At 39.4% G+C, this 23,823-nt stretch overlaps 1 protein-coding gene across 4 annotated transcripts in view; it reads right to left on the bottom strand.

The window, feature by feature from the left end:
* The window catches only part of MANBA (mannosidase beta), a 114,210-nt gene that overhangs the window by 59,347 nt on the left and 31,040 nt on the right, over nt 1-23,823 (bottom strand). For all 4 annotated transcript variants that reach the window (XM_086704487.1, XM_086704486.1, XM_025921823.2 and 1 more), the window contains exons 6-7: nt 7,912-8,087; nt 6,696-6,806 (exon numbers count right to left, since the gene is read on the bottom strand). In XM_086704487.1, coding sequence (XP_086560613.1) covers nt 6,696-6,806; nt 7,912-8,087 — 287 coding nt within the window. The remainder of the gene's footprint in view (nt 1-6,695; nt 6,807-7,911; nt 8,088-23,823) is intronic.

The following is a 23,823-nucleotide window of genomic DNA, read 5'->3' as shown; positions in this document are numbered from 1 at the left end:
GATGCTGAGGTGTTTGTTCCTCAGTTGCTCATTCTAGCGTGCACAACCTTGACCACCACATAACCTCTCCTGTGGGTGACCTTGGTCTCACGTGCTCTACCTTAAGTTTGCTTCGTTCTCCACCTCTATCCTATTACAGTGAATGAAAAATTTCATAAATAACAAGTTACAGAATTGGCAAACATGTCCTCAGCTCTACTACTCTTCATTTTAACGTTCAAGTATTCTCAGATTTGGCCGCCAGGAGCACATTAAACTGGTTCCTGGGTCCTTCTGACTTATCCCATCATTGTTGAGTACCTTCTTACTTTGTAGTGCAGCAAGATATTTTAAGTGCCAGCCCCAGCATTACTCAGCTCTCCAAAGAGCCCTGATCCCTTTAAGTAGACAGCTTTACCAAGATCTGAACACTAGCTCTGTTGATTGTTACTATAGCACCACTGTTACAGTACCTGTGGGAAGGCCTGGAAAGAGCTAGGAAATGTGTGTGTGTGTGTGTGTGTGTGTGTGTGTGTGTGTGTGTGTGGTGTGTGTGTCTGACTGAAAATAAACACACACACATGCATTTACATCTGTATTTATTTCTATTATTATCTATGTATGCTGAAAATCATGAGTTTACACTATTAGCTCCAATTCCAACCCATTCTAGCTTTTCTCTTTTCTGTATCTATACCACCTTCCTCCATCCATGAAAAAGCTGGATCTCAGTAGTTCAATATACCTACTTATGTGCACACTCTCCTGTATGTAACCAATCTTCTGACCCCAACTGGCCATCATTAACACTTGGCTCAGGTGTGGGTCCCACACCATTTCTAAGAGTCTCCTATACTCACTGGCTCTACTTCCTCACCTTGAGTCATTTTTTGACCCACCGCAATCTGACTTCCATTCTGGTCAGGTCTTGCAGTCATTTCCTTATTACCAAATCCAAAGAATATTTCTTACTCCTTTTCCAACTTGAGTTCCTTATAGCATTTGACACTCTTTGAACATACTTTCTTCCTCTGGCTTCTGTGACTCCCCCCTCAACTGGTTTTGCTTCTACTTCTTTGGTCATTTCTTCTTCAATTCCTTTATGGGCTTCTTTTCTCCTCCCACATTTAATTACCATGATTCCCTGGGGTTTTGTCTTAGCACTCCTCCCCATGCAGTCCCCAAGTAGCTCATCCCCTCCCATGGCTAAAATGAACTTATTCTGTTGACTTATACATCTCTGTCTTTAATCCACATGTAATTCCTAAGATTCAGACCTATATAATGAAATGCCCATCAAATGTTACTCCTTGGCTATCTCTCAATCGCTCCATACAAAACACATCTAACACAGAAATAATTTCCACTCCATCCCATCTCTCAAACCTCTTCTTTCTGAGTAATTGAGTTCAAAGAACATAAATACAACCTGTTCAGTGGGCCAAACCAACGACTTAAGAACTATTCTTTATTTTTTTTTAAGTGTATTTATTTTGGAAGAGACAGAGACAGGGAGAGAGGAGCAAGAGCAGAGAGAGAGAGAGACAGAGAGGGAAAGAATCCCAAGCAGGCTCCACACTGTCAGCACAGAGCCCAAACTGTGAGATCATGACCTGGGCCAAGATCAAGAGTTGGGAGCTTAACCAACTGAGCCACCCAGGCGCCCCAAGAACCATTCTTAATTCATTCTTCTCTCCCATTCCCACATCAACAAGTCTGATGGTATCAACTCCTAAATCCCTCTCAAACTTATTTCCTCAGCAATTCTGTAGACTGAGACATCATCATTTTGGGCCTCAATCACCATCACAGTCTTCTAACTGGCCCCTCATTCTTGGCATTCTTCCAATCTGATCTGCACAATCTTTGTAAAACAAATATCATCATGGCTCTTTCCTTAAAACCCTTCAGAGAATTCCTACTGCCCTGAGGGCAGCCCAGTTCCTTCACATGGCTTACTAGGCCCTACGTGATCTTGCCTTAGCCTACCTTTATGATACCATCTCCTGTTCTACTTTAAACACAAATGCAGCCATATTGAAATGACTTTCACCTCCAAAAACACACAATATTCCTTTGAGTCCCTGGGCCCTGACATATTCTTGTCCCTCTGCCTCTTTGCTACATTGCTTGGTCAAATTCTACTCATCCCTTAGACCATAGACATTACCTTCTCTGGAATCTCCCCAGAATGCTCCTGCTCTGTGCTTCTACAGTACTCCATATTTCTCTAGAATCCTTATTACACTTTATTGCAATTGCTTGCTTACTTATTTAATTTCCCAACCAAATTATTAGCTTTATTAAGGCTTCAGAGAGAAATGTCTTATTCGCTGCTCTATCACCAGAGCCTAGCAAAGTGGCTGAAACACAGTAGATGCTCCCTAAGTTTTTAGTAATGAATGAGTCTCAAAAGTAACAAACTCTATAGCAGCCACAACCAAATGGTACACTTCACAAACACACATTAACACAGGCATGGGGAAACACATCTTCCTTCACTCCTGTTGCTGGTCAATTTAAAAAATGGCATCTTTAAATGTAATAAACAATAATGCAACCATACCAGATTGAATGAAAAGAATTACTTCCCACAGTTAGAAAAGCACAGAAGTTCCTTTTCCTTCTCTAAAGTAAGTTGAAATGACTCATCATTTTTCACACTTTCGTGAAAATAACACACAACAAACTCAACATTTGAGGGAGCAGACATCTTCTACCAAAAGGGTTAGAATAAGCATGAATGTTTTGGCCCTTTAGACAGCTCTAGGACATTCTCCCTATCTACGCTACAGACACACGCGCACACACACTCACATACACAGTGTCACAGGAAATATAGAGCATGATTAAACAAAGGAAAAATAGATAATGAGCCTTTAAAAGGTATATTTCCAAATTTAGCATGGTGTCTGGCCCAAAGGAGAAGTAACACCAAATGTGAGAGATGACACCAGAGCATAGCCCCAGCCAACTCCAAACACCAAAAGTCGATGTTGGGGAAAGGAGAAAACCTATGAAGGGGATCAAGATTGCTACTACTTACTATACACTATTATAAGCCAGATTCAAGTAACTTCATCTTCACTGTCCTATTTTATATATAAAGAAATGGCACTTAAAGGACTAAATAAGTAGCCTACAGCTAATAAATACCAAAGTGTAGTTCTTTCCAGTCCTTAGTGCTGAAACCCAAACCAGGCAGGACCTAGTCATTCCTTTAAAGTCAAATTTTCTTTTCAATATCCTCTAGCCTCTACCATAAGGCTTATTCACAGATTTAGAAATAAAACAGATGGTTATGGCTTCAAGGGGAAATATTTTTATTGTATTTTTTTAATTAATGGTCCCTGACAGATGGGGGTGGGCAAGATTTCTCTCTACAGGTACTTTGATTGCAATACGTTGGAGTACAGGGGCTATTTTTCCCCATTGTCCTCTCTAAATAGCTCCAGTTTCAATCTTGACTCAATTTTGGAATTTTTAAAGTGATATGGAAAGGCATATAGTATGTGTGTGTGTGTGTGTGTGTGTGTGTATACACCCATATATATATATAAATATATATGACCAATATAAGGTATGATGTATATGTACATATAATGTATGTATAATGACCTATATAAGATGTTTTGTTGTTTTTTTTATTTTAGAGAGATTTTATTTTATTTTTTACTTAGAAAGAGAGGGAGGGAGGGAGGGAGGGAGGGAGGGAGGGAGGGAGGGAGGGAAGGAGGGCAACAGCATGAGTGGGGAAGGGGCTGAGAGAGAGGGACAGAGAGACTCTTAAGCAGATTCCATGCCCAGCAGGGATCCCCATGTGAGACTCCATCTCACAACCATGAGATCATGACCTGAGCTGAAACCAAGAGTCAGATGCTTAACTGACCAAGGCACCCAGGAGTCCCTAATATGTTTTAATTCTAAAAGCAGAACTCAAGTACACTGCTTTGGAAAAGGGATCCTGAGGCTCACCTATCATTTTGCCTTTCAGAATCAGAGAGGCTTGAAGATATAAAGCACACTGCAAAAGGGGAAATGGATGAAAATGTATGCTCAATGGTCAGAATTTTAGTCCCCTTCTGCCACCAGACTCCCTGAATGGTAACAACCAATCTTATATTCCTCAGGCAAGAGGGTGGCAAAGCTAAACACACACACACACACACACACACACACACACACACACTCACGATCTATAGCTACTGACATGTGGGCACCACTACAAGATAAAGCTGGGTTTCCACCTATATAATGAATATCGAACCTCATCTAGGATTTCTTATCTGCATTTTTGTGACTTTATCTTCAGAATGAATGGACACCAAGACAGAAACCAAAACAAATAAGAAAAATAAAGAAATACGGAAAACAAAACAATGCAGAGAAAACTTCAAAAATACTTATAGTAATAATTAATATTCCAAGAGAAATGAGAAAATATTATAATTATAAAATTAAAATAGGATGCAATTTAAAAATAAAAAACCTTTTTAGAAAATTTTTAGGTGATAACAAAAATAAAGTATCTAATTTTAAAAACTGAAAATAAAATTAAGTAAATCTCCCAGAAGACCAAATAAAAAGACAAGATGGAATGCGGAAGGGCAAACCTAAGAATATTGCTCAATCCATGAGGTCCAATATCTGATTAACAGTTGTATCAAAAAAAAAAATAAATAAAACAAAGATAATAAATGAAAAATTATCAAAGATATAATAAAAGAAAATTTCCAGGTTGAGTTTCTAGATTGGAAGTGCTCACAAGTATAACTAGCATAACAATAACAACAATAAAATCCACTCATTTTCAAATTTTTAAATTTTAGATTATCAGAAATAAATCCTAAAAGCTTCCAGAAGCAAACAAAAATAGTCCTATACAAGAAAACAACAATTAGAATGTAATTACATTTTATTTTATTTTTTTTTTAATTTTTTTTTTCAACGTTTATTTATTTTTGGGACAGAGAGAGACAGAGCATGAACAGGGGAGGGGCAGAGAGAGGGAGACATAGAATCGGAAACAGGCTCCAGGCTCTGAGCCATCAGCCCAGAGCCTGACACGGGGCTCGAACTCACGGACCGCGAGATCGTGACCTGGCTGAAGCCGGACGCTTAACCGACTGCGCCACCCAGGCGCCCCTGTAATTACATTTTAAAACAAAATATTAAAAGCTAAAAGATAATGAAAAAATGTTTTCAAGATTCTGAAGGAAAATGATTTCCAACCTAGACTTCCATACACAGCCAAACTATCAAGTAACTGTGAAGACAGACTTTATGTATTTGCATGCTTACAAGTTCTCCAAAATGTTATCTTCTACATACCCATTCTCAGGAATCTATCGGAGAAAGTGTATCAGCAAAAGTGGAAAGTCAAATTAAAAAAAAGAAAAACATGGGTCCAAAGAAACAGAGTTCCATATTTAATCCAGAAGAAAAAAGAAGGGAATACTTAGAATTCCTAGAAGACAGATGAAGAAAATTCCAACAATAATAATAAAAGGAAATTCCAGGTCAACAGCTAAGTAGAAGTTCTAGAGAGTGACCAAGCAAGATCAGGGAGATGAAAAAAATGGCTCTAGGAGAGAGTGTTTTGGGAGATAGCAAAAATTAAAAGAATAATAATAGTAACAATAAACAAGGGATAGAACACCTAGTGAGTGTGACTAAATGTAAAAGGTATTTCAAATATGTCAGAAAGTTTGTACAGGATTTAGAGGAAGACAAAAGAAAAACAAAGCAACCGGTACATGAAGCAATTACTACTCTGAGTAATACAGAAAGTTGTACAAGAAAGGAAATATGATTTCAGCATACCATGTGATTCAGCTTTGAGTAGTATTTTCATAATATAATAATGTAAACACTGAATACTGAGTTAACAAAAATGGCCATTGGACAACACTGCGAGGGCAGAGGGAGGCAAAAATGTGTGTTTGGGGGGCAAGCAGGGGTCATCAGAGAGAATCATGTAGAAGAGAAATATCCTCATCCTCTAGGTTTGAAGTCAATAAGCAATACATCAAACTGCAAAATTAGAAAACATCAGTAGAAGCATGTTATTTGGGAAAATAAAGGTAAATAGAAGAAATAAGTAAAAGTTAAAAATGATTGATTCTGAGGAATAGAAAATAGGAATAGAAATAGGAAGAGCTGGGCAAGGGATTCTATTACTTTCTGGTAATATCTGACCTTTAAAATCATTCATATGTGGGGCACCTGGGTGGCTCAGTCAGTTAAGCGTCCGACTTCAGCTGAGGTCATGATCTTGTGGTTCGTGAGTTTGAACCCCAATTTGGGCTCTGTGCTGACAGCTCAGAGCCTGGAGCCTGCTTCGGATCTGTGTCTCCCTCTCTCTGCCCTTCCCCCACTCATGCTCTGTCTCTCAAAAAATAAACATTAAAAAAATTTTTAATTAAAATTATACATATGTATTACTTTGATATAATGTGCAATTTAAAAACAATAGAATATTTATATATTATATAATATTTATATTAAAATAATTTGTAAAGTCTAATCCATTTATAAATATATAAATATACACACAGAGAAGTTTTGGAATGCATATAACTGTTACTAGTGACTCTCTCTGAGTGATAAGGTTATAGAAGTTTTGCTGGTTTCTTCTTTTCCTACAAAGATTTGTATTGTTATTTTAACAAGAAATACACTTTTTCTTGACAAAATATTTTAAAGTATTTGCTTACCTTAGCTGATTTTTCAATACTTAAGCCTCCATCCAACTTAAAAAGAACTGTCATATTATATCCAGTCTGGTTTCCATGTCCATGAGGCCACCAAGTTTCTACAGTAGCATTCTTTCAAGAAACAATTTAAGTCATTCTAAGTAATCTGTGGCATATTTTCAGCAAAATAATATAGTCATTCAGAACATTATATCAATGTATCATAGAGTCAAGCACAGAAATTCTAGGTTCTATGTTATGCCAAATTATACCAACCCATAGATAATACTTAAAAATCAACAGGCTAGGGGCGCCTGGGTGGCTCAATCAGTTAAGTGTCCAACTTTGGCTCAGGTCATGAACTCAGAGTTCATGAGTTCAAGCCCCGTGTCAGGCTCTGTACTGACAGCTCAGAGCCTGAAGCCTGCTTCAGATTCTTGTCTCCCTCTCTCTCTGCCCCCTCCCCGCTCACGCTCTCTCTCTCAAAAATAAATAAACATTTTTAAAAAATTTAAAAAAATCAACGTGCTAGGTGTTTAGCATGGATTAATATACCAAAAGGGAAAGGAAATAACAGAATAACATGGGTTATCAGAAAAACAATTCTTTTCATTTCTAATACTGAAGCTTATTTTATTTTGTATTCTTAACATTTAGAACTGGACTTTGAGGTTGACTCTCCTTTTAAGCCCAGAACTAGAAACTGTTTTTGAGTTCTTACTGTATCCAAACAGTAACTGAATGTTGATTTACTCCATCCTATTCGGTTCACAATGATCAATTCCAGTAATAACAAAAGGAAAAAGAAAAGGAAAAAAAAACAGCCCACTTTTACTGGTGAAAGATCATGAGTTTAGAATTAAAATTCTGTTTGTAAAATAGCGCCAATATTCAAAATAATTTACAAGTACCAATTACAATCACTGTGTTTAAATATAATGCTTAGTATGTATTTTGGATTCAGGATGCCACAAACAGTGCAGAAAAGTTAAAACACAACACACTTGCCTTCTTGAGAGGAAAGGATGTCAAATCACATATTCTCCATTTTCTTAATCTTAAAATTTGGAAAAGTCATTCCTTAGCTCATAACACACACACAAATATGAGAGGTTAAAAGTGAAGGAAAAATGGGAAAAGTACATTTTTCTTTCATACTCAGTCCCTTCTTTCTAGTCATTTCTTCTGAACAGTATTGCTCTTCATCTAGTGGTTCTGAGGAAGTACCATCATTCACCTTATTAATTTTCACAAATAGCTCAACAATCCTTTCCCCAGGTTGAAGTTCAATGCTGTACGTCTGCTGTGTTTGCAGTTTAGGAATGGCTACTATCACTTGACCAGAAATTGGCTTTGGGCTGACAACATCAAAAGAAGACTCTATTTCAAGATTCCACCCTTGGGTATGGTTATCTAAGACATAGAGAAAAAAAAAAAAGAAAAGAAACATATATATATATATATATATATATATATATATATATATATATATACACACACATACATATATATAACACATATATATATGAATATATATATAAATAATATGCTAAGCATTATTGCTGCACTCCTTAGGATTCATTGAAGAAAATACTAAAGCAGCTTCTAAACTAGTAAGCATTCCACAGATGCTGTCATGATAAAAAGTTCAGTGGAAATTCTCATTTAATCTTCATTCATTCAGTTTTGGTTTTTTTCATCATTCATTTTGAAGAATAACCAAAATTATAGATTTTATAGATACCTCTAAAAATGTTACAATCATAAGTCATAAAAAACTTTATAAATAGAATGTCACAAATGAAAATATAACATAAATTTTCTAAGACTGATACATGTTTGCTCCTTTTTATAAAGTAAAAATACAGAGTTTCTTAAGGCATATAATAAGGTATAAACTTAGATGTAGTAGAATTAACCAAATGTGAAAAAACAGAGATACACAGTTGAGCCTTGAACAACATTGGTTTGAACTGCATGGGTCCACTTATATGAGGATTTTTTTCAATAAATATATTGGAAAATGTTTTTGAGATTTGTGACAATTTGAAAAAACTCATAATTGAACCACATAGCTTAGAAATACAAAAAAAGTTAGGCATTATTGTAAGAGTACAGTATATAATACATATACAAAATATGTTTTAATCAACTCTTTATGTTATTGGTAAGGCTTCTGGCCAACACTAGGCTATTGGTAGTGAAATTGTGGGGGAGTCACTGGGGCTCCTGACTGGCTCAGTCAATAGAGCATGTGACTCTTGATCTCGGTGTTGTGAGTTCAAGCCCCACATTGGGCTTAGGGATTACTTTTAAAAAAAGTTACACGTGAATTTTCAACGGTGCAGGGGGGTCAGCACCCTAGTCTCCATGTTGTTCAATGGTTAAGTGTTATTTAATCAAGAAATATTTGTATGTGCCATGTACTCTGCTAAGTGATGAGAATTAAATGGTGGCCAGGATAAATATGGCCCCTGACTTCATGTCTAATGGGTCTTCATGTCTTAGACTTCATGTCTTAGACATGTCTTTATGTCTAAGAGTCTAATGGGATATAGACAAGTACAATGGTGAGATTATACCAGGATGGGAGAAATATGAGGTTATTCTGATAAAACATTCACAGGAAGAAAGGTCACCTAACTTACAGAGGGTGAGGGAAGGCCTTTGTGAAAAAGCAGTATGTAGCAGAGCCCAGAAGTATGTCAAGTTCAGAGGCAGATGACAAGTATTCTAGGCACTATGAGAAGCAAGGGTGAAGAGCCATGAGTGAGGAAGAACAATCATTAACAAAAACTTGAGCAATAATGAAACTGGTAAGGGAGATCAGTGTGACTGAGGAAGTAAGCAGGGTCCAGCTCATGCTGGGTCGTGTGAGGAGTTTGGGAACTTCACCCTAGATCAATGAGGACCCACTGGAGATTTTTCATCAAAAAGGGTAACACGATCAGATCTGCATTTAAAAAAAATTACAATGAGGGGCGCCTGGGTCGCTCAGTCGGTTAAGCGCAGGACTTCAGCTCAGGTCATGATTTCACAGTTTGTGAGTTTGAACCCCCTGTCCGGCTCTGTGCTGACAGCTCAGAGCCTGCAGCCTGCTTCAGATTCTGTGTCTCCCTCTCTCTCTGCCTTTCCCTCGCTCACACTCTGTCTCTCTCTCTTTCCAAAATAAATAAAACATTTAAAAAAATCTTTTTAAAAAATGACAATGATACAGCAGGATAAAAATGGAAGAAGCAGAGAGACATGAAATTTCTATCTGTGCAAAAGGGATAGAAAGTGCCACTTGGAAAATCTTGGAATAGAGACGAGGAAAAGAAAAAGAAAAGGTAGCAAGGCTGAAAAGGAAGGTCATGGGGAGAAAAGATGAGACAGCTGCCCTGAGGAATGAGACTTAGGGAGTGGAGTCTGAGAATGGGTTAGAATGTTTCAGGAGGTTTCGAAGTAGCATGTTATATTATGTGCAATATAACACCTTCTTCTATCATCCATTAAATTCACATTGTTTAATGTCTCCAGAATTGAATCTGTGCATTTTAAAATAAGACAGTATGCCAAAGCAGGGTTTGGGTGAGAGCAAAGTAGAAAAGCAGACCCATATTTTTTAGGTTACACAGGAGACACCAGGGATGAAGTACCCAAAAAGCCTGGATAGGCAGGCTGTCAGAGCCACCAACGAAAGTTTTCATTCCTTCCTGCCACAGAAAGGGAGGACGTGACTGGTACAGATGCAATTAGCTTTCTATGATCTATGGCAAGAGACTGAAGAAGTTCCTGCTTAAGGGCTTCCGTTTTCCTCTGTGAAAAAGGGCCAGGAAAAGGTTATCAGCTGAGAAATATCTTAGAGACCCTTCTTCCACAAATAAGGAGGAGGGTTCGATAATCATGGCTCTGCCACAAATGAAGAAAAAACATGTATGCTGATCAATGACCAAAGACTTTATAACTGACATTCTTTACAAATGTACAACCACACTAGACCTATTGTAAAGATTGTCATACATATCATCTGCATCTCATATCAGCCAAAAGTACAGATGGGTTGGATGTGCACAAAAGTAAAACTAATCCTGGACTTAAGAACTATTTTTACTTATTAAATGATTCATTCTTAGGAACATTACTCAATGAGCCCTGAATTAATTTGTTCTGATCCAGCCAATTCTGTAGTTTACACACCCACAGCCTCCAAGTTTTTCTAAGATACAGTAAAATATATCAAGACAACCACGCTTATTTGTTAAAGATACTTTTCTCCTACCAAGAACACATGAAGTCTCTCAATTTTCCCTTTACAGCACCTTTATTGTTTTTAAACAGAACCACACACTACAATCTTATCTGAATGTATTGATTTTCTAAAATATCCCTAAATCTTTGACAACTACATGACCTCCCCATCGTATTCCGTCTGGCTTCCCTTACTATCTCTTATTTCAGGAAATAATAATAGAGAACATTGACCCAGAACTTCCTACGAACTAGGCACTGTTTTATGCTCTCAACACGTATTAACTTATTTAAGCATCACAACACTGCTATAAGGTAAACTCTATTATTATAATCATTCTATAAATGAGAAAACTGAAGCACAGAGGAGTTAAGTAACTTGCCCAAGATCACACAGCTAGTAAGCTGCAGAGCTTGGATATGGACAGTCTGAAACTGTCTGTATAGAGAGTCTATATAGAGACTATATAGTTAACCTCTAAGTTATGCCAATCATATCCAAACAATTTCCCCAAAAAACATGTCTTATTGGTGTTCAAGATTTTTACAGTAGGGAGGAGGTTTAATTATATAGCGGAGCATTTGTTTTAATGATGTCAAGTGATGATAGCAAATATATCTTTTGGTGAGTCTTTAACCATAACAGCACAGATTCATAAAACTTTTGAACTAGAAATATGTTGACAGATCACCTAGTCTACTTTCTGATTAGTGTTTGATTCCCTCTAGACTACCAGCTGGCAAATAACTGGTCCTTGGGCAAAATATAACCTACCTCCTATTTTAATAAATAAAACTTTATTGGACTGAATTGTGTTCCCCACCTCCCCAAAATTCATAGGTGGAAGCCCTAACCCCCCAATATGATTGTATCTGGAGGTAAGGTCTTTAGGAAGTAATTAAGTTAAATGAAGTCACAAGGCTGAGGACCTAATCTGATAGGTCTATGGCCTTATAAGAGAAAAAGATCTACCTCCTTCTTGTCCTCCCTCCATCTCTCCTTCCTTCCTTCCTTCCTCCCTCCCTTCCTTCCTTTGTTTTCCTTCCTTCATTCCTTCCTTCCCTCCTTCCTTCCTTTTCTTTCTTTCCAGCACCCCAATCATGTGAGGACACAAACCAGGAAGAGAGCCATCACTACAAACCCACCAGCCAGCACCTTGATCTTAGCTTTCCCAGCTTTCAATGTCTTGTTGAGGCCACCCGGTCTATGGTATTTTGTTAAGACAGGCTAAGCAGGCTATGACAATAGCCACGCTCATTTGTGTACATGTTGTCTTCTGTTGCCTTTGCACTACAATGGCTGAGTTAAGTAGTTACAACAAAGACATTTGGCCACCCAAAAGACTACAACATTTACTATCTGAATCTTTACAGAAAAAGTTCACCTAAAATATTTCCCCCAAAAGACTATTCTAATCTAATATCTGTAATGAAAAAAAAAAAAAGCCTCTGCCTCACAAAATAGCCTTCCCTTTTGCTAGCCTTGACTATTGTAAAGTCATTCTTCACATTGATTTGAAATCCCCTTTTCTTTTTTTTTTTTTTTTTTTTTTAACGTTTTTTTTATTTATTTTTTTGGGACAGAGAGAGACAGAGCATGAACGGGGGAGGGGCAGAGAGAGAGGGAGACACAGAATCAGAAACAGGCTCCAGGCTCTGAGCCATCAGCCCAGAGCCCGACGCGGGGCTCGAACTCACGGACCGCGAGATCGTGACCTGGCTGAAGTCGGACGCTTAACCGACTGCGCCACCCAGGCGCCCCATGAAATCCCCTTTTCTTTAATTTCCACCTGAAGATTTTAGTTCTGCCCTCTAGGTACCTCCTACCAACTAATAACCACCAAGTTTGAGCTGACTCCTTGGACATTTCCTATTACTTCCTGTTCAGTGGAAAATCAGCTGCTTGTAAGGGCCTCTGACAGGAAGACAAATAGTGTAATTCCCAAAGGTTACTGGCGGTCTCTATTGCTTCTAACACAGAAAGCTCTAAAGTAAATCATCAGTTCTCTGGGGCTCATCTAGTTAAGTTCCTTAGGTGCCACTAACTGAAAAAACTAAGGCTGCAGAATGTAAAAACCCAATATGAAGACTTACAAGCCTATCGTGTTATCAGCAGATACACTATACTAACATATTTTGCCCTCTCCTCTTCTTACAAATGGAATACAAGCTTTCCTTCCAGAAGCCCTGGAGAATTTAAGTAATTTAGCTTCACAAAGCACATCTAGAGTCTTAAATCATCATTAATTTTCCTGGTATTACCTGGTCACTTCTTTTTACTTGCTACTTAAAAAAAAAACTTTTTGGGGCGCCTGGGTGGCTCAATCGGTTGAGCGGCCGACTTCGGCTCAGGTCACGATCTTGCAGTCCGTGAGTTCAAGCCCCGCGTCAGGCTCTGTGCTGACAGCTCGGAGCCTGGAGCCTGTTTCCGATTCTGTGTCTCCCTCTCTCTGACCCTCCCCCGGTCATGCTCTGTCTCTCTCTGTCTCAAAAATAAATGAACGTTAAAAAAAAAATTAAAAAAAAAAACTTTTTGGGGCACCTGGGTAGCTCAGTCAGTTAAGCGTCCGACTTCGGCTCAGGTCATGATCTCACGGTCCATGAGTTCAAGCCCTGCGTTGGGCTCTGTGCTGACAGCTCAGAGCCTGGAGCCTGTTTCCGATTCTGTGTCTCCCTCTCTCTCTGCCCCTCCCCTGTTCATGCTCTGTCTCTCTCTGTCTCAAAAATAAATAAACGTTAAAAAAAATTTTTTTTTAAAAAACAAACTTTTTTTTAAATGTTTATTTGATTTTGAGAGAGAGAGACAGGGAGCAATCAGGGGACAGGCAGAGAGAGAGGAAGACACAGAATCCGGGCTCCAGGAGAGCAGGCTCCAGGCTCTGAACTTTCAGCATAGAGCCCGACACGGGGGCTGAACCCCCGAAATGTGAGATCATGACCTAAGCCAAAGTCAGACACTTAACTAACTGAGCCACCGAGGTGCCCCTACTTGCTACTTTAAAAATACATAATCCTGTTTCTAGTTTCTAGAAACTTTCTAGTTAAGGGGAGCTCCCTTTTATAAACTAAGACCCATTTTTAGGGGCACTTGGGTGGCTCAGTCATACACATATATGTACAATGGAATATTACTTAGCTATCAAAAAGAATGAAATCTTCCCATCTGAAACAATGTGGATAGAGCTAGAGTAAATTATGCTAAGCAAAATAAGTCAGTCAAAGAAAGACAAATATCATATGATTTCACTCATATCTGGAATTTAAGAAACAAAACAGATGAACGTAGGCGAAAGGAAAAAAATGAGAGGGAGACAAACCATAAGACATAAGAGACTCTTCCTTTTTTTAGTGTTTATTTATTTATTTTGGGAGGAGGGCAGAAAGAGAGGAGGAGAGAGAATCCCAAGGAGGCTCCACACTCAGTGCAGAGCCAGATGCAGGGCTCAATTCCACAACCCTGAGATCCTGACCTGAGTCAAAATCAGGAGTTGGACGCTTAGCTGACTGAGCCACCCAGACACCCCAAGACACTAACTATAGAGATCAAACTGAAGGCTGCTGGAGGGCTGGAGGGGAGGTGGGCGGGGGATGGGCTAAGTGGGTGATGAGCACTGGGTATTACATGTAAGTGATAAATAATACTCCTGAAATTAATATTACACTACATGTTAACTAATACTTAAATAAAAACTTGGGGAAAAAAAACTTGGAAAAATAAATAAAAATAAAAAGCTTTTGCACAAAAATAAAAAAGCAAGCTACTGAATGTGAAAAGATATTCACAAATGAAATCTCCTATAAGGGGTCAATATCCAAAATACATAAAGAACATATGCAACTCAACACCAAAAAGGAAGAAATAATCCAATTAAAAACAAGCAGAGGACCCAAACAGACATTTTTCAAAAAAAGACATACAGATGGCCAATGGGCACATGAAAAGATGGTCAACATCACTCATCACCACGGAAATGCAAATAAAACACAATGAGGTATCATTTCACACCTGTCAGAATGGCTAGAATCAAAAAGACAAGAAATAACAAGTGTTGGTGAGGATGTAGACAAAAAGGAACCTCGTACACTGTTGGTGGGAATGTAAATTGGTGAAGCCACTGTGGAAAACTGTATGGAGTTTCCTCAAACAGTTGAAAATATAAATACCATACGATCCAATAATTCCACTACTGGGTATTTACCCAAAGAAGACAAAATCACTAATTTGAAAAGATATATGCACCCTATGTTTACTGCAGCATTGTTTACAACAGCCAAGATATGGAAGCAATCTAAATGTCCACTGATGGATGAATAGACAAAGAAGAGACTGTATACATGTGTGTATAATGGAATACTACTCAGCCACAAAAAAGAATGGGCCTAGTGGGTACCATGCTAAGTGAAATGAATCAGACAGAGCAAAACAAATACTGTATGACTTCCTTTATATGTGGAATCTAGGGGCGCCTGGGTGGCGCAGTCGGTTAAGCGTCCGACTTCAGCCAGGTCACGATCTTGCAGTCCGTGAGTTCGAGCCCTGCGTCAGGCTCTGGGCTGATGGCTCGGAGCCTGGAGCCTGTTTCCGATTCTGTGTCTCCCTCTCTCTCTGCCCCTCCCCCGTTCATGCTCTGTCTCTCTCTGTCCCAAAAATAAATAAAAACGTTGAAAAAAAAAAAATTTATATGTGGAATCTAAAACACAAAACAAAAGGCAAAAACAGATACATGAATACAGAGAACAAACTGATGGTTCCCAGAGGGGCAGGGGTTCGTAGGGGGGGTTGCAAAGTGGATAAAGGGGAGTGGGAGATACAGGCTTCCCATCATAAAATGAGTAAGTCACGGGAGAAAAGGTACGGCATGGGAAATATGGTCAATAGTACTGTAATAGTGTGGAATAGTGGCAGATGGTAGCCACACTTGTGGGGAGCATAGCACAACATATAGACTTACTGAATCACAATGCTGTACACGTAAAAATAATGTAACATGTGTGTCAACTATACTTCAATCAAAAAATAAAATAAAAAATAAAACAAAAATCAACAAAAGAAGGAGACTAAAAAATGCCGAACGATGCCTATGACTCCCCAGCTCTCCTGAAGTGGAATGCAAATAATTCCAAAAACAGAAAGTACCGGGATGGGGACAGTTAAGAAGAAAAACTATTAACTGCCTCCAAATCAGGTCTCCTTCCCTATCACACCAAGTCAGTTGTATATCCTCTCCTCATCCTGACGAATCAACTCTGGGCCCAAACCATAGGGGAATTCTATTAAAACAGGGTAGACAGGCAAGACTGACCTGTTTTCTCTACAACTTGAGGCCTCCCCAGGCCGAAAGACTCAGTGATGCCCTCGCTGATGTCCTGCTCCCTAAAGAAGAGACTGCAGTCTATGGTGTGTTCCATGTAACCTCAATCAGGCAGGAACCCAGAGGATGGCAGGCAGTGTGGTTCTGGCCACTGCCTCATTTTCAAATTTTTCCAAAGCTGATTCAGCGAGGTCTCTTTACCTTTTTATTGTAAGTTTATTTATTTATTTTGAGAGAGAGAGAGAGAGAGAGAGAGAGAATGAGCAGGGGAGGGGCAGAGAAAGCGGGACAGAGAGAGAATCCCAAGCAGGCTCCATGCTGTCAGCACACAGAGCCAACGCAGGGCTCAATCTCACAAACCATGAGATCACGACCTGAGCAGAAACCAAGGGTCAGATGCTTAACTGACTGAGCCACCCAGGCGCCCCCGGGGAGGCCTCTTTAAAAACAAACAAACAAACAAACAAACAGGGCACCTGGGTGGCTCAGTCAGTTAAACGGCTGACTTCAGCTCGGGTCTTGAGCTCATGGTTCAGGTTCGAGCCCTGCGTCAGGCTCTGTGCTGACAGCTCAGAGCCTTGAGCCTGCTTCTGATTCTCTGTCTCCCTCTCTCTCTGCCCCTCCCCCATTTGTGTTCTGTCTCTCTCTCTCTCTCAAAAATAAACACTAAAAAAAATTTTTTTAATAAAAAAAAACAAACATGAGTCTGACTTGGGTGGAAATTTGTACAAAGCATAGGCAGCTACACACCCAGAATGATGCGTGCTGTTTCTTCATGCAAACAACCTTCAAGACAACTCCAATTTGTGTAAATGTGGCCAATACGTTAACCTTAAAATTCTCTAAAATATGCCAGCTCCTTTTTTTTTTTTTTTCAACGTTTATTTATTTTTGGGACAGAGAGAGACAGAGCATGAACGGGGGAGGGGCAGAGAGAGAGGGAAACACAGAATCGGAAACAGGCCCCAGGCTCTGAGCCATCAGCCCAGAGCCTGACTCGGGGCTCGAACTCCCGGACCGCAAGATCGTGACCTGGCTGAAGTCGGACGCTTAACCGACTGCGCCACCCAGGCGCCCCTGCCAGCTCCTTTTATATTCCTATATGGTCTACTTCTTTGTCAAGATGTGGTCAGAAAAAAAAGAAGACAGCTTGGGTTGCCTGGCTGGCTCAGTCAATAGAGCGTGCAACTCTAGATCTCAGCGTTGTGAATTCAAGCCCCTGTTGGGTGTAGAGATTACTTAAAAATAGCATCTTTTTTTTAAAAAAAGCAAGAAAACAGCTTTATTCACAGTTGTCTAAGAGGGAAAAAGAAGTATAACACGACATGGAAGTAGAAAAATAAGACATAGCTGGGGCGCCTGGGTGGCTCAGTTGGTTGAGGGTCCAACTGCAGCCTAGGTCATGATCTCCTCGTTCCCGACTTTGAGCCCCACATTGGGCTCTGTGCTGACAGCTCAAAGCCTGGAGCTTGCTTCAGATTCTGTGTCTCCCTCTCTGTCTCTCTGCCCTTCCCCATTCATGCTCTGTTTCTCTCTCTCAAAAATAAATGAACATTAAAACATTTTTAAAAAAAGAAAAATAAGAGATAGCTGAGTTATTTTAATTCAAGTGCATACACAACTACCAAAAATATTCTCAAACCATATCCTAAACTTTAACTGATTATAATTAAGCCACAAGTATCAATGTCTTTATGTAGTCATGTGTCTAGCTTCAAGAAAAACTGAATTCTTCCATACTTATACCCTCACTTGGTTGTAATTACTGCCATAACTTACAAATCACAGGAAAAGAACCATGGAATGTCAAAGGCAGAAGAAACCTGGCAATCTCCTCATCACTTTGTAGATGAGGTTCCTGAGACCTGTAGAACCTAGCTCAAAAGCTCCAGAGCCAAAGGACAAATAGAGGGCCCATGTTTCCTAGTATAATGTTCTCCACCTTGCATACATCTCTCACAGAAACACCTGCCAAAGAGAAAGACACTAGCAGGCACGCACGGATTGAAATCTGTATATAAGCAATGAGGAAAACCAAAAGCAAAAGTACTTTTATGATCCAGGAATCACATTACTGGGTATTTACCCAAAAAATACAAAAACACTAATTCAAAGGATACAAGCAACCCTATGTTTATAGCAGCATTATTTATAACAGCCAAACTATGGAAGCAGCTCAAGTGTCCATCGACAGATGAATAGATAAAGAAAAGGTGGTCTCTCTCTCTCTCTCTCTCTCTCTCTCTCTCACACACACACACACACACACACACACACACACACACACACACTGGAATATTACTCAGCCATAAAAAGAATGAAATCTTGCCAACTGCAACAACATGGATGGAGCTAGGCACAATAAGTCAGGCAGAAAAAGACAAATACCATATGATCTTACTCATATGTGGAATTTAAGAAACATAACAAGCGAGCAAAGGAAAAAAAGAGAGAGAGAGAGAGACAAACCAAAAAACAGACTCTTAACTATAAAGAACAAACTGATGGCTACCAGAGGGGAGGTGGGTGGGGGGATATGTGAAATAGGTGATGGGGATTAAAGAGTACACTTATCATAATGAAGAAAATAAAATAAAATGATAAAAAAACAAAGCAAAGGCCTTTCAGAATCTTAAGTCAAAATATAAGGTACATTCAATGTGAAACAAAGCATTTGGGGGAGAATGTAACATTAAAATGTTAGCCTCTTAATAAAAAAAAGGGTCTGTGAAAAAGAACACTGAAATCTACAAACATAGAGAATGTGTCTGACCCTCTCCTAATTCATAATTACACGTTGCCACAGTTTCTTCATTTGTCAAAATACCATCTTTGTGGGGCGCCTGGGTGGCGCAGTCGGTTAAGCGTCCAACTTCAGCCAGGTCACGATCTTGCAGTCCGTGAGTTCGAGCCCCGCGTCAGGCTCTGGGCTGATGGCTCAGAGCCTGGAGCCTGTTTCCAATTCTGTGTCTCCCTCTCTCTCTGCCCCTCCCCCGTTCATGCTCTGTCTCTCTCTGTCCCAAAAATAAATTAAAAACGTTGAAAAAAAAAATACCATCTTTGTAACCTAAACTATCTCATAAAAGCATAACAACAGTTATGGGAGCATCAAACAGTAGAAGTATATTTCTTGAATTATGTACTGTCTGTAAACCTTGACAGGCCCTATAAATTATACCCCAACCAAAAAATGCAAGATGGTAAACCTACTTAGAGGAACAAAATATATCCAAAAGTCATGGTTAGGAACACACGATGGCATCTGGGGGGTTAAGAACTAGCAATGAAATGGAAGAACATTCGGGTCAGCATGGGAAGGATCTGCAAAGGATGATAGGTTGCTTATGTAAGATGAAAAACGATGCTTCATCTCATTGGGGGGAAAAAGCTATTCAAAGATAGCTGCCTTGATTAGCTTCACCCTGCTGAGCATCTAACAGCTCCTCCTTCTGCCCGCTTGCTCCTTACATCTTTAATAGGTGATGAAAAGCTGCAGTGAAGAAACAGTAATGACAACAAGCTGAAATGACCAAGCCACCGAATATTTAAATTCAAACATAGGATATTTTCCTGTGTTCCTGCTAGGATTATAGGACAGCCTTCCGCAGCTGCTTTTCAAAGAGCGAACAGCTTGCATTAGCCAGAAAGGCAGGCTCACAGTTAGTTACAACAGCTGTCTTCCCCTTCTTTACCAAGCAGCAAGATCTCCTTGCTTACTCAGCAGGACAAAATCCTCAAAGAGGAAACTAAAGCAGAAGAGACGCAAAGCAAAATCTCCCCCAAACAAGGATAAATTGGTAAATTCCAGGGCAAAAAATCTACTCAGGCAACAAGGTAGCTAATCACAGGAGAGATCATTCAAGCAACCTACCTACCCATAAAGATATTTTCAAGGGTAAATGCTGTTATTCGATGAATGAAGTAATTCAAAGAGGAATGAGAAAGTGATGCAAAATGAATGCATTCAAAAAGATTGCATTAACCAAGATTGACAAATCTTTGCTTTATTGCATTATATTCACTATAGGCAAAGGGCTGCAATGACCTTCAACACAGGCTTCTGCTGGGCAGGCCGAGGTCAAACCGAAAGCTAAACTCACCTCTCCAACTCACAGGCTAGGTTTCTGAGTTGGAAGGAGTGGGTGCTTTAGGCTGAGGCAGCAAGTATATTTGGATAGGGTGGGAGATGACAGCATTTCTGGGTAGGATGGAAGCGCCTACACACAGGTCAAAGATGTACAGCTCACCTCAGCTCAAGAGGAGGGTTCACATACTGAAAACACCTCTGTGCTGTTTTTTTTTTTTTTCTTTCTGACTGTGGTAATGAAAGATTAAACAATGTAGCATTTCATCAGAACACACTTACATAATTTGGACTTAATGTGTGTAAGTAAGCTTATGAAAAGCTCGTAAGACCAGACGATCATCCTTGCCTAATAAATTTTGGGGCATAATGGGAACGATTCACAAATATTACAAATATGATTACACATATGAAAGACCTAGCATGGAGAAGATGATCAACAAATGAATATATGTATCTCTTTCTCTCCCCCTCTCTCACTTTGTCTCTGGGTCTCTCGCACAGACACCACCACCAGCACCCACCGCTGCCACGCAGGGCGTGCAGTTTGGGCCACATCATTCGCTTATAAATGTCCTAATCTTTGGAATTGGGGCATCCACCCCTACCAGCTATCTTCTCCCTAACTCTCCTTCCCACAGCCCTTGGAAACCCAGGTCCAGCCAGACTTTCCCCTCCCCTCCCCCAGCAGGGCATTCTTCCACCCCCTTCCCTAGAGAGAAGAACAGGAGAATCTTGCTGGGTTTCTACACCCAGTAAAAAACATCTGAGCTTCCCTTTTCTGCACCAGAGTCAGTCTTTCACCGTCCAGAACACTGAAAATGTGGGTGCCTAAACAGCTACTGCTATTTAAAAGCTGAGTTAGAGGGGCTCCTGGGCAGCTCAGTGGTTGAGCGGCCGACTTCAGCTCAGGTCATGATCTGACGGCTGGCTCATGGGTTCGAGCCCCACATTGGGCTCCGTGCTGACAGCTCGGAGCCTGGAGCCTGCTTCTGATTCTGTGTCTCGCTCTCCCTGTGCCCCTCCCCTGCTCACACTCTGTTTCTCTCTTTCTCAAAAAAATAAACATTGAAAAAAATCTTTTTTAATGATAAAAAAAATAAAACCTGAGTTAGAATATTTCAGGGCTAAGGAGGAATTATTCAAATAAATATTTTCTAATAAGGTTTTAAAGAAAGTCACATCAATGAATTGGTATCTTTAAATATCTAGATAAATGGCAAGAGTTAAGATATAACAGGAGTAATTCTTGCTTTCCTTTGACCTCAGTATTTTTTTCAAATATAAATTTGTTCTTACTATGTTAAAAATTAAGAATATGTGAAAATCATTGAGGAAGCTGAGGTTAGGGCAAAATCAAACAAATGACTACAGAATACTGAAAAATGAAAAGTTTAGAAACCTCCATCATAAGGACTGAGAATGCAGAGAAGGAAAAAATATATATATAATGATACATTTATTATATACATAAAGTAAACTAACTCACAAGAATTTGAAGTTAATTTTCAAAAAATAAAGAGCCTTTTTTCTGCACACAATTAAACTGGGGAGTGTGGTTGGTCATTTGCTCTTCAGTGGTAAACTCACCAATTTTAAATTCAGAAATGATTTGAACATTTGGAGAAGCAAAAAGGTGATCTTTTTGTAGCCTCAGCAGGGAGAAAGCAGAAAGTGCCACACAGTCAAATTCATTTAGCCTTTCCTAATGAGTTGGCTGAAATTACTAAATAGAGTCTCTTAACTGCTTTCTTCCCTTAATACAGAAACAATATAAGCTCAGCATAGAAATCTGGAAAAGACAGTTGAGCAGAAGAATAAAATACAAACTGTGTGTAGCACTATTACCCAGAGATAGCCACTGTTTGCTTTGGTTCTGACCAACCTCATTTCATGCTTAAATTTTAAAAATTAAAAGATTTGATTTTAAAGAAAAAATACATGTATCTGGTTTTAACTACAAACTAATCCTTTTAAGAAAACTTGGGGCGCCTCGGTGGCTCAGTCGGTTAAGCGTCCGACTTCAGTTCAGGTCATGATCTCACGGTCCGTGAGTTTGAGCCCCTCTTCAGGCTCTGTGCTGACAGCCCAGAGCCCGGAGCCTGCTTCAGATTCTGTCTCCCTCTCTCTCTGCCCCTCCCCGCTCGCACTCTGTCTGTCTCTCTCTCAAAAATAAAACATTAAAAAATTAAAAATAAATAAATAAAAAACTTTTAGTGCCTCTCACAATGCCTGCCTCAAATTATGTACCAAATAAATGCATAAAAATATTAGCTTATTCTCTTTATTATTTTCCAACTTTCTCTTTTTTTAAACGTGTTTTTTATTTTGAGAGAGAGAAAGTGTGTGTGCATGAAGGGGGGGGGGGGGCGGGAGGGCAGAGAGAGGACAGAGGATCCCAGGCAGGCTCTGCACTGACAGCAGAGAGCCCCATATGGGGTTCAAACTCACAAACCGAACCGTGAAATCATGACCTGAGCTGAAGTCAGACACTTAACCAACAGAGCCACCCAGGCGTCCCATTATTTTTCAACTTTTAAATATCTATTGATTTCAGGGATGATTGCTGTCTTTCAAAGAAAAATTGAAAAAAAAAATTCTGGAAAAAATTCCTAAAGGAAGTTCTTCATCTCACTTTTTTTTTTTTTTTTAACGTTTTATTTATTTTTGGGACAGAGAGAGACAGAGCATGAACGGGGGAGGGGCAGAGAGAGAGGGAGACACAGAATCGGAAACAGGCTCCAGGCTCTGAGCCATCAGCCCAGAGCCTGACGCGGGGCTCGAACTCACGGACCGCGAGATCGTGACCTGGCTGAAGTCGGACGCTTAACCGACTGCGCCACCCAGGCGCCCCTCTTCATCTCACTTTTACGTGTTTATGCTTCAATTGTCTTTATTACATCAAATAACCAAATTGAAGTCTATAAAATTAATCAGAAGTATAAGAATTACTGCTTGATATGCACAGGGCATATCCTATGAACAGGAAACATTTTTCTATATGTTAAGTATGAAATATACTGCAGTCACAAAATAGGAAAAATGTAGTTGACACGGGGAATTGATTACACTGAATCTAAATTAAATTTTAAACCTCATTTAAGTTGATTTAATCCAGACAAAATTCACCCAGTCACTAGTGACTAATAAACTGAACTGTAATGACTCATACTCAGGAAGAAATGTTTAGCTTCATATTCAAAATTTTAAATTAAACTAGAGCAGTGTTATTCAAATGTTTTCAGATATCAGGGTATTTAGTATTCATAGCACTTCTTGCAAACCGCCCAAAACACTGATTAAGCTTCAAAACAATGAAATAAATAACTTCTTGCGAAATCAGACCTCTCCTCACACTGGATTTTATTATATACCTGAGAAAAAAATATTGGTGGGGATGGGGAAGAATGAACCATCCTTTGATTTTAGTAGCAGAACTCAGTTCAAGTCATACCTCTGAATACTTTAGAAGCACTAAACTAGAGAGCTGTGGGCAGCCACATTTGCACACGCAATTTAAACT

The sequence above is a fragment of the Puma concolor genome, chromosome B1 (genome assembly GCF_028749965.1).
Source record: "Puma concolor isolate L17-30 chromosome B1, mPumCon1.1.hap2, whole genome shotgun sequence".
Classification (NCBI taxonomy): domain Eukaryota; kingdom Metazoa; phylum Chordata; class Mammalia; order Carnivora; family Felidae; genus Puma; species Puma concolor.
Note: the sequence above shows the minus strand (reverse complement) of the source record. Positions and strands in the feature narration are given on the sequence as shown.